Source organism: Pituophis catenifer, unplaced genomic scaffold, assembly GCF_029215685.1.
Source record: "Pituophis catenifer annectens isolate HBS135680 unplaced genomic scaffold, rPitCat1.0.hap2 SCAF_2, whole genome shotgun sequence".
NCBI classification, from domain to species: Eukaryota; Metazoa; Chordata; class Lepidosauria; order Squamata; family Colubridae; genus Pituophis; species Pituophis catenifer.
In genome coordinates this window covers 49110511-49122857 of record NW_027256882.1, presented here as the reverse complement: position 1 = coordinate 49122857, position 12347 = coordinate 49110511, and the positions used below count along the sequence as shown (strand labels likewise).

General features: G+C 39.5%; 1 protein-coding gene across 2 annotated transcripts in view; it reads right to left on the bottom strand.

Annotated features, from left to right (window-relative positions):
- The window catches only part of PTPRG (protein tyrosine phosphatase receptor type G), a 759142-nt gene that overhangs the window by 96548 nt on the left and 650247 nt on the right, over positions 1-12347 (bottom strand). For both annotated transcript variants that reach the window (XM_070936839.1, XM_070936840.1), the window contains exons 9-11: positions 10046-10230; positions 5152-5260; positions 2356-2405 (exon numbers count right to left, since the gene is read on the bottom strand). In XM_070936839.1, coding sequence (XP_070792940.1) covers positions 2356-2405; positions 5152-5260; positions 10046-10230 — 344 coding nt within the window. The remainder of the gene's footprint in view (positions 1-2355; positions 2406-5151; positions 5261-10045; positions 10231-12347) is intronic.

The window sequence follows — 12347 nt, the reverse complement described above, 5'->3', positions numbered from 1 at the left end:
ACAGCTGAGAGCAAATCAGCTGGGAGTTGGCAGGCCAATCCAATCAACTTGTGCTAATTAGGCTGTGCTGAAGCTGAAAGGAGCTGTTTTTTCTTGCTGTTTGCTTGCAAGAAGTAACTGCTGCGAGGCAGAGGCCAAAGAGTGGGGGCCGGTGGGTAAGCGGGGCTCCATTCGGTGTATGACGCACCTAAATTTTCACCCCCTTTTAGGGGGGAAACAGGTGCATCTTATACTCCGAAAAATATGGTATCTATAGGAAGTTGATGCATCTCCAAAGTAGGAAATGGATTATACTATCAAATTAAGATTGTGGCAGCAAGTTCTCTATTATTATTTTTATTTAATATACTGCAATTCACTGAAAAACCTTGAATTTTTAAAAGAATGGCATGCAGACATGATTTTTAAAAAGAAATAATAGAGAACGGGGAGGGAAACTATTAAAATTAACTTTGTTATCGTCAAAATCATTTACATGAACCATAACCTAACCCTAACCATAACCCTAACCCAAATCTATTTCACTCAACTATCTATAGTGCTATAACTTTATATACCGTAAAGAAGTTATTTAGATATGTTGTATTTAGACATGTTTGGAGTAGAACTCCAAACTGAAAATTCTCTATTGTTTAAGATGGGGCCGAGACCAGCTAGAAACCCTGAGTACTGTAGGCCCATTACAGATAGTTCTCAACTTATGTCCATTTGTTTAGCAACTATTTGAAGTTACAATGGCTCTGGAAAAAGTGACTTATGACCAGCCTTCACCCTTATGACCATTGCAGTGCTGTGCTCAGGTGATTGCGATCCTGGTACTTGGCAACCAGCTCTCACTTACAATGTCCGCATTGTCCTGCAGTCATGTGGGTCATCGACTGGGGCCTTCCCAGTCAGCTTCCAAAAGTAAAATCAATTGGGAAGTTGGTACGGAAGGTTGCATGTCACAGTCAAGTGAAGTCCTGCTTAACGACTAGGGATTCACTTAACGACCATGAGAAAAATGTCATAAAATTGAGTGCAGTCACATGGTTAATTTTCTGGACCCAATTGTGGTCATAAGTCGAGGACTACCTGTACATTTGGATAGTGTCAGACAGGGGAAGTGTGTCCTATAATACTGCCTCTCAGAGTGTTATCAATTCACTATGCCAGTCATGAAATATGTGCTTGGTTGTGAGTTGCATACATTTACAGCATCAATACGGGCAGTTTGGGATGAATTTAAATAAGAATAAACCTTCAAGTTATTTAAATTAATCTTACAGGAATTCCAATGTCCCTAATCATGGCATAAACATAGCTTAATGAGAAAAGATCCATCTTTTCACAATGCTTTGCCCATCTTAATTTAGTTTATAAAAGAGTTATTATATGAGGCTATGTAATCCATGGTAAGTACCTTGAAAGTATGCTATCACAATTATATTTCAAAACAGATAAGCTAAGTAATGACCTTGTAGGATAATATCAAAACTAAATCACTAGTAGAGATGTTCAAGTTAATTTTTATACAAATTAATATGTATGTTAATGACTAGATTTGCTCAATCTATTGGTACAGAATGGATAGTCACAAATAACTAATATGGTAAAAGCCAAACAGCAATTAGAAGGATCAATCAGATGAGCAATTTAGACCAGAATGTTATGGACATGCTTTACGCTTAAATGTGAAAACCTCTGCGAGATAAATATGCACATATGCACATATACACACATACACATTCTCCAGAGGTTCCTGTTATTGTGTTATCTTCTCTTAAGCTTAATTCTACTCTCTTGGAACATAGAAGAAGATGTATTGAATATATAACTCTGGTTCCTTCAGCGAAATGTGAGGAAACTTCTAGATGACCTCTAGATGATAGAGTGCAATTCCTAGCTAGCACAGGCAGTGGTATGGGGAACTGTATCCTCAACACATCTGGAGGGCATGAAACTGGACAAGGCAGATCAAACAATTTTTGTCACAAAAGCTCAGCATAATTTGGGTTTCCAAATAGAACTGAACATAATAAGTCACCAAATTATCTGCCTGCTAATTTAGTCCACCGAGAATTACCTGAACATAGTGTAATGTTCTTCAGGGCAATCTTTGGCTCACAAAATCTATTTTTATAAAACATTAATTAATAGTCAGAGTACAATGGTTACAACATGTGTGATGTTGCAGACTTAATCCTAATCAACCAGTGCTGATAGCTCAGAACACCCGAATCCAAAAATTTGGAATCGCAATTCCAATCAATTCCAATGCCACATTTTATGTGGTATTTATTACGCTATGCTGCCACCTGCTGGAGAAGATGTTATAAATGCTTTATAATCATTTTAGTGAATCATCTCACTTACCACTCCTGTTTTTACTATTCTGGTCCCCTCAAAAATTCGAGTTGTGTTATCTGGAGGGAGGGAAGGGAAGACAAAAGAAGGTTTGATTACATAACCATAATGTATTTACGAAACATTAATTTAGAAACAATGATCAAGAAATTAAAAATCAAGAGAAAAGTGTAATTGTAGATCAAGGTTGAACTGTTGGGTCCTTTAAAAATCACATTGAGATGGTTAAACATTAGAAGTACTCATACTGAAGAACAACAGTAGTAGTACAAATAAAGGATTCTTAACAGATCTGTGAAGCATTTTTTTTAAAGTTTGCTTTTCCAATACTTACATTTCTAAAACTCATAAATCCATATAACTGATTTTATATCCTCAACCAAAACACTTTCCGGTTAATTCTAACCTCCTTTATTTGTCTACCAGCATATAATTTCCATAGCAGACTTTCCCAACCTCTAGATATATTTGGAATTTAGGAAGCTGCAATCCCAACAGATCAAGAGGCCATAGATTGCAGAAATTGGCTTTAAAATAAACTGGTGCCTTGCTATTTAAATCTGAGTGCCAATTAACTATACAAAACACACAGTGAGACAATTTTAGATAAGTGCCATGAAAGCAATCTTAATGAGTGTGGTACCGTGCTACTTCTTAAACTAAGCAGGCTGTAAAACTGGATAGGAGACACTTTTGATGCTTACAATATAATGGATATAATGGACTACATCAAAAGGCTTCCATATAAACAAACCCCCCCACCCCATAATTTATAAATTCTAAAACTTTAAACAAAAAATAAAAACAAATTATAACTTTGCTTTTTTTTTTTACATAAACAAGATTAAACAAACAAATAAATAAATGGACTATTGGGAGCAACAGAAATTACAGGTATTAGGTAACTAGAAGACGTTGTTGGAGACCCAGATTGGTCTACTGTTTCTGGAATTAAAATTGAGCAATCGACCTTGACCAGCATGACTACCCATGGCTTCAGTATCATAAACACCCACAAAATCAAAAAGTTATCCTTACTGATTTAAATATGTTTAATTCTCAATAAAAGCAGCTGTGCTAGGCCTAGATTACTACCAGTCCCCATTAAAAAATGGGGCTGGAGAATCTCTTGTCGTGCATTTTTAACATGGTAGAAAATCCAAAGGAAAGAACAAGGATTAATTGATGTAATTCTGTACCAAAGGAATCCTTCTTTCCTCTTCCAAGCTAACAGTTCCCTGTTTTTCAGCATGACAGGCCCATTTATTTCAAACCTATTAAACTACTTAGATAGACTTGGTATGTGACAAAAATCCATCAAAGCTATTCACGTGCTCAGTAAAAGAACAGTTGGAACATCAATTATGCTGTCTGCTTCACTCACTCACATACGAAATAAATAAAATAAGAAAAATAAGAATTTATGTATTTGTTACATCCACCTTTCCCCTATGAGGTATCTTTCCCTCATAGTATATTCATACAGTAACAGGCTGAAGCGAGTTGGCCTGAGAGATAATGAGTGGCCCAAAGTACTTTCTATCTGTGGAATCTTGAACCTTGCTTCTTTTGGGGGCTGTTGAATGAGATCCAAAAACCTCCATGCACACCAAGGTATTTCAATGTATACATGGAATCTTTGAATGATTTCTGCTTTTCAACTTTCTACCGTTAAGGAAATCCTTGCCTTCCAGGAGCACCTTTTCAAGACGGTTACATATCCTTCTATAAATCTCCTGGGAAATTAGATGTTTGCTGCTTCCTGGATCTGACACCGTGCTTGTTAGAATTCACACAGCATCTCCTCTACCGTGAGTCCTCCGTGACATTGAGCTATAAAAAGGCTAATATAGCTAAAGGTATTTAACTTAATGGTGGTGCTGTGGTTAAGCAAGATCACATACAGGATGCAAATACAGTTTAGGGAAAGTAGAGCAAGGAATTCCTCCCTACTGAGATGATCCTCAAGCAGAGTTAATTGGATGTAAAAATATATCTTTACTCAGGCCACTGAACCACAGGAAGCAATGGCTGCAAATGCACACGGTCTCCAAACTCTCAAGTGTATATGGGTAGCCAACAATGATGATTACTGCTCACTTCTGTTTCAGTAGCAATGAGACTCCAAGCTTGGAAGGAAATCCGGTATCTTGCAAGCTCATGATACTATAACTTAAATGAGCAAAAATTACCCCTTTAAGCTACCATATTTTTCTATATTTACCTAAAAGGGGGTGAAAATTTAGGTGCGTCTTATACACCGAATGTAGCCCCGCTCACCCGTTGGCCCCCACCCTTTGGCCTCTGCCTCCCAACAGTTTACCTCCTTGTGGCAAGCAGCAAGAAGGAACAGCTTGTTTCAGTTTCAGCACAGCCTAATTAGCACAAGTTGATTGGATCAGTCTCCCAACTCTCAGCTGTTTTGCGTGGGCCAATGCTGCTTGCTGCAAGGAGGTAAATTGCTGGGAGCAGATTTTTTTTTCTTGTGCTAATCAAGCTATGCTGAAAATGAAAATGAAAGTAAAGCAGGCTCTTTGCTGTTTGCTGCAACTAGGCAAAATTGCTGGGAGGCAGAGGCAGATTTCTTTTCCTTGTTTTCCTCACCAAAAAAGGTAGTTGCACCTTATAGTCTTATACTCCGAAAAATACGGTATGTTTCTACTTCCCTTAAGTAGATATAAGCACAGTTGGAGGTAAGCACAGTTCCTAAATCCTACAGCTGCTTGCAAACTTATTTTTTCCCCCTATAGACTTTTGTTGGCTGAGAGAACGTTACAGAGGTATAGGAAATTTGGGTGGTGTTACCTTGAAAGAGCATTGTTTGGCTAAAATCACTGCGCATGTCATTTCGGCAAACTGCTTGAACTCTGAACAGATAAAGGATGTCAGGTGAGACATGGCTAATGATGGCTTTCTGTTTAAAAAAAATAGATGTTATTCAGTTTTATCCCTCCCAACAGGATGCTGAATGATCAGTCTGTAAAACATAAAAAATATACTTAGAATACATTTTATGGGAATGGCAAATTTATTTGAATAGAGAGAAAGTCCACAGTAAAGGAAAAGTGCCAAAGGATAGAGAAAATCAATGCAATGTCACGCTTTCGGCAGGAAGAAGCGTTACCCTTTCTGTAAAATAAGCGAACAACCTCCAATGAAATTGGACCTAAAATGATTTGAATCATGATTCAAGCCAAGTTAGCCAGATTTCATAATATTATAAGGGCATCTGCTGATGAAAGAAGAGGCAGTAGCAAATACCTGTCCCTACAGACAGTAGTACCTCGATACTCGTCATTAATTGGTTCTGGGAGGCACAATGAGTAGTAAAAACAATGAGTACCAAACAAACCACGTGACTTAACACCTGACCCTTTGTTTCGGCCAGAAAGGTTAGCAAGTCACAAGGAGGCCGACACCACCAAATCTAGCTTGCAAACCAAATACCAAACGAACGATGAGCACTGGGACAAAATTTTCACATCAAAATGCATCGAGTATCAAATATGATGCATTTTAAAGTAGTTGAGTACCGAGCTATGACTGTATGTTCCTACATTAGGAATTTGAATACTGACTAAGTCATTACTGGAAGATATTAGAGGTGTGCATTATTTAGTTGCTAGCAGAATCTGAAGCTGGCAAAAAATACCCTGGATCTGGCATGACCAGCTTCAAAATCCTATAGGCACTTTCTTGAAGGAGTCATACTTTCTCTTGGATGCGCATAGCTGCATGTTCTTAGGAGAATCTGCATTTGAAACCAAGGAGCATTACAGAGATGGTGACAGGGTGCATCCACCCTGTCACTCTTTTCTTAATGCTTGCTGAACTCAAGCTGCTACTTTCCTAAGTCCTTGTAGATACTGGGAGGGGGAAAAAATAAAATAAAATAAAATAAAATAAAATAAAATATATGGCTCTAACAGGAAAGATGCCCACTCAGGATCCAAAACACCATGCCTGCTTTAGATCTGAATACTGGATACCTGTAGGAGACATTGATAGTGGCATCAAATTCTAAATTTCTCTTCCCCACCAGAAGTTGCTGAACTACAATTTTTAGCAGCCTTAGCCAGCATTATCTATGGCGAGTGATGGAGTTCTAATTTAGTAGCATCTGAAAGGCCACTGGTCTATTTCCTTATAGAGTGCTAAAGGTGCCAAAGTTGCTTACAAATGTTTGAAGAAACTGATACTGCTATTTGAAAAAAAAAAAAAGGCTATATGGAAGATTGATCTGGATTTATATCTCTTTGCCATGAGGACTGATTCGTTTTATAATAGTTTTATTTATATTTGCCTTCATTCATGATTAGATTTATATTCCACTTTTCATTCAGGAGGGCAAGAAGGCGTACATGATGCCATCTCCTCTATTTTATTCCAACCACAACCACAGCATTGTGAGGTAGAATAGCAGCACCAAAGTCGCCAGTAGATTTCCATGGTTGAGGGACTGGACTCTTTGTCTCCTTGCTTCTAGTCTAACATTTTGACTACTACCCAATACTGGCTCTTTGTATCATTTGATGCAAAGCATCAGAATATCTTTCTATGATAGTTTGCCTCTGTGATTCAAAAGCTAGTACAAGAAAAATCTGAAAAGGTGCAGAATTTCAAACTGATGACAAGTTCATTAGATCCTTCTCTGGGCTGTTATAGTTTATTTCAGCCAAGAAATAATTCTACCTGGACCCTTAGGCTTCCATAACAAGTCACCAAGACACCAAGATGTTGACACATGCATCATGATTTCATCTCACAAATGATGTAGTTATGTACTTGGATTCTGACATCTGTCACTGATCTGTTTAGCTGTCTCATTTGTGTAATGATGTCACAATGATGACAAGATACACAGGCTATCCATCATTCCTTTCTTTCCTACTAAAGCTTGTATTTGATTTTATAGGCTTTCTTTGTACCTTCCAATAACTGAAGGCTGAGCTGGACAAAGGAAATGTGAAAGGAAATTCTTCCTTTAAACTGATATTTGAAAAAAAAAATTAGGGTCCTTTTACAAGATTCATATGCAAAAAATAAATAAATAATAATAATAAAAATTGCTGGCCAAAAGAAACAATTATTTTGTTTCTGTGGGAAGAAAAAGTTCTAATGCATAATCTACAAAAGAATTCTCTTTTGGATTTTATAGTTCTCTGACTGGTGTAATTCAGCAAAAAATGCCGCAGCATGGATTTAAGGAGTGTGTTTTAGATAATGTACTTAATTGTACATTGCTATGAGAAATACAAGCTGTTTGAAAAAAATGTGTGTTTAAATGCAAAATTTATGAGAGTTAAAAGAAACTGAAATTAATGCAGTAGTGGGATGAAACCAGTGGTGGGTTGCTCCCAGTTTGCAAGAACCGGTAATAAAACCGGTAGGAGGCCCCACCCATTGGCCCGAAGGTCGTCATTGGTGATCTGCGCATGCGCAGAAGCGATCCCGTTGCGAACCGGTAGTAAAGGTAGTTAGAACCCACCCCTAGATGAATCAGATTTGCAAGTGAATGAACACGGGCTAGGTCAGGAATAAGACTGACTTGTCTACCCAGTTTGGGAGATTGGTCTTCCCACTCACTTGTGGTCTGATTGCCCACTGAGAGTGAAAATGTCTACACCCCACTTTTTATTTTCTCTCCACGATAGTGCAAGAGTAATCTTTAGGGAATAACATATAGGAGTTACAGGAAAGGAAATATGCATGGTGTAACAGCTAAAACAGCCAGTTTTTTAAAAAAACACATCCATTTGCATTGGCCACAGACTGAATTTGGCTGGAAAACCTGGCTTCTGAATGCCAATTAGTCTAGCATTCCTAACAGCTAAGCAATCAATCCTGAAGGAACCCAAGGAATTGATAATGGGCCACAGATACACCTTGGAAAATATTCCTGCATTTGTGACTAAATAATTCTTGTGATTAATGTTCGCTGTCTTTATTATTCATTAAAAGGAGAAAGAAGCATCTCTCTTAAAGAGGGGGGGAAAGGATGACAAGTTTAAAATGATAAAGCCCTAACCTTTACAACTCTTTCTGCAAGATTGCTTTATGATTTCATGAAGCACTAGACTCCCTCATATGACCCAGATAACAACTTCTAGTGGAGGGAAATTGAAAGCACAAATGAAAAATTAAGTATAAAAGAGCCTTAATCTAAGAAAGAGTAAGAGACATATTATTCTAAAACTGATTGAATGGCACCCAAGGAGGATGTATTTGCAAAGGAGAAAAAGATAACTATCATTAGGAATTTAACTTCACTGTGGCTGCATTTTTATGTGCACATACAACGACTGATTACATTATTCCAGAGACTTTCTTTGATTAACAATAAACTGAGCTCTCACAAAATGGAATGTGTCATTCTCCTTCTTTACGTGCGGAATTTTAAGGACTTTGGTAATTGTTGCTTGAATCTGATATTCCAACCTACATGTGGATTTCCATGAGTTGCGCTGACGTTTCTTGTTAAATCTTAGCGGCTTCTTCATTACACAATCACTATGCTCAGAAAGCAAAGAATAGGCTTCTTGTAAAGCCAATTCCTTCCAGGTCCTAGCTGCAGATGATTCTGAAAACTTAACCCTATTAGCATGAACAGTCCTAGGATACTGCCAGTAATTTGTAAAACCATTAGTTTCCCTTTAAGGAAATCTCAGATGGGCATTCCAGGTAAAGCATAGGACCAAAACATTTAGTGCAACATTTAGTGCAACCATCCAAATTGGATTCCTAGGGGGGGAACCTTTTTGAACTTTCCTGATATATAATATTCTGTACTCTAAGCCATTCACAGAAAGAATGAGACTAAAGTGGTTTCTTATTTTGAAATGGGGTTCAGATCTCATTGTCATCCCTGTTGTTATCAGAACTCAGTGCAAATTTGAAAATCGGCTGAAGCCCCTAGACCAGTGATGGCTAACCTTTTTGCCATCGCGTGCCAGGAGAGGGGGGGAGGGGGAGGGTCGCGTGCACGCATGCCCACACTGATAATTCTATGCGCCCTGCCCTGCGCATGTGCGCGCAACCCCCCTCCCCCCCACTCCTGGCACACGATGGCCCGGTAGGCCCATTTTTCTTTCTTACCTGGTTCCAGATCCTTTCTATGCATCTGCGGAGGGCGAAAACAGCCTTTCCCACTCCCTCAGAGGCCCTCCAAAAGCCTGAAACGGCCATTTCCCAACTCCTGGTGGGACAGGAAGTGACTTTTTTTGCTGTCCTCAGCCTCCAGAGCCTCCAGAGTTTCTGGCGGCTGGGGACAGCAAAAAACTTCACTTCCTGTCCCACCAGGAGTTGGGAAATGGGCCGTTTCAGGCTTTTGGAGGGCCTCTGAGGGAGTGGGAAAGGCTGTTTTTGCCCTCCGCAGATGCATAGAAAGGATCTGGAGCCAGGTAAGAAAGAAAAATGGGCCTTCCCCACCCCACCCCCTGGCCCTCTGGAGGCAGGAAACAGCTTGTTTCCCTGCTTCTGGTGGGCCCAGAAGGCCCAAAAATCAGCTGGCCGGCACACACATGCGCGCCAGAGCTGAGCTGGCATGCCCACTGAGATGGCTATGTATACTACCTGTGGCATGCGTGCCATAGGTTCGCCATCACGGCCCTAGACATTTTATATCCATAATTTCAACTGAGGACAGAGAAAGTGAGGTTATCTTAACACTAATGGCAATGTCAGACGGCTGTAGCTTTACCAGGTCCTTGTCACTGTCCTTAGTGAACGTCTTTTCCTTTTCATCTTCATTTTTACTCCAACTGTAGGAAATCATATAGTTCATAATGGGTGGATGATAGATAATCTCTGGTTGATTCCAGGTCACCAGCAAGGCTGTTCGGTTAACGAGTTTCACTTTCATATTGACAGGAGGGGTACTGCAAACTAGACAAAAGGAGAAAAAGAAAAACATGATATGCTATCAGGATATGAGATGAGACAACAGTTGCCAGACAATTGTATAAAAAAATAATTTTGCAGTCAGACTTGATCTTGAATTGTATCCAGCCGAGTATGTACATTCGTACACCTATTGTGACATAATGACAATATAAACTTGTAAACATCTAAATCTAGAATTTCAGTCATGCAGTTTCTGGGATGCTTGTATCTCTATTGCCTCAAGTATTACCAAAGAGGAATTTGAAGAGAGCTGCTTAAAGTAAGCTCTTCTGACGGTGCAATAGTAACAGTAACAGTAACAGAGTTGGAAGGGACCTTGGAGGTCATCTAGTCCAACCCCCTGCTCATGCAGGAGACCTGTACTAGGGATTCGAACCACCGAACTGCCAACCTTTCTGATCGTCAAGCTCAGTGTCTTAGCCACTGAGCCACATTTTTGAAGTTTTTATTTTATATCGCAGCAGACCTTCTGCGGCCAGCGACAGCTCCCCATCTCCCAGTGAGCTCTCACAGGGAGGGCCTCCTTGGGGTCCCGTCGGCCAGACAGTGTCGGCTGGCGACTCCCAGGGAGTGGGCCTTCTCTGTGGGCACGCCTACTTTGTGGAGTCAGCTCCCCCTGGAGCTCCGGATGGCCCCTGACCTTCGCTCTTTCCGCCGTGACCTCAAAACATGGCTATTTGGCCTGACCGGATTGGACTGAAGGGGTTTTTAAAGGGGATTGTATTGGTTTTTATATTTGAATTCTGAATTTTATGTGTTTTTTATTATTGTGAGCCACCCTGGGTCCTTTGAGAGAGAGGGCGGCATACAAGTTTAATAAATTAATTAATTTACCAGGAATGAATAAAATAATCAGAATCACTAAGATGACATAATTGCCTTACATTCTTTTAACAAAATGCATTTATGACATTATCAACCCTGCAATGTCTGTTTAACAAAACTACTATGAATGCTGCCTGATATATTTTGAGAATGAAATACTCCTTTTGACTTCATAAGTTTGGATATCAATTTATGTGTCAGGCAAGGAATCACATTTCCCTTTCTCAAGTTTAACAACAAATTGCCTAACAATTGAATCTGAAAGGCACATATTGCTTTATCTATCTATCCATCCACCCACCCACTCACCCATCTTCCATTCATTCAATTTCTATCGTTGCCCATCTCAAGCAAGTGATTCTGAGCAGCAAATAATTATAAAACAGTTACAATAAATACAAATTAAATATATATGGCAGCCAAGAAAAAAAATGTCATCATAGATGTCAATGTAGCAGTGGTAGGATTCAAATTTTTTTACTACCGGTTCTGTGAGTGTGGCTTGGTGGGCGTGGCATGGTTTGGTGGGTGTGGCTTGGTGGGCATGGCAGGGGAAGGATACTGTAAAATCTCTGTTTCCTCCCAATCAGCTGGGACTTGGGAGGCAGAAAATAGATGGGGGCGGGGCCAGTCAGAGGTGGTATTTACCGGTTCTCTGAACTACTCAAAATTTCTGCTACTGGTTCTCCAGAACTGGTCAAAACCTGCTGAATACCACGTCTGCAATGTAGCCAGGAAACAGGGCCCTTCACGCCTTAAGGGCCTCAGGCTTGGTACAAACCCAGGCCTTCAAGTTCCTATAGAAGGCCTGGATTTGAGGACAGGGACAGGGTCTATAGCAGAGAAGGCACATTATCTAGTTCCCGCCAGTTGACATTTCCTCTGGATCCTAAAAGTCATAATTAAAAAACGACTGTCCATGCATCTAACCTGCAGTATCCCACAACTATGGGTTCCTCTATGTAGTAGTGAGGCTAAATCACCACTTGAGTCACTGCAAAAGTAACACTATGACAGTGTTTTCCAAACTGGGACTAATTTCCCAGAATTTCTTTGCACTTATTAGTAAGGTATTCTGTTAGCTGTAGCTCAATAGGTGTGAAGCACCTTTTGGAAGTCTATATTTTATAATGATTATAAATGTGAGAGTATAGATCATCATATAGGATTTTCAGCTGAGGAAGAAATCACTGCAACCGCAGCAAATTATTAATATTAATATTAATATTAATATAATATTAAGGAATGGCCAGAATAGAGATCATAACTCAGCA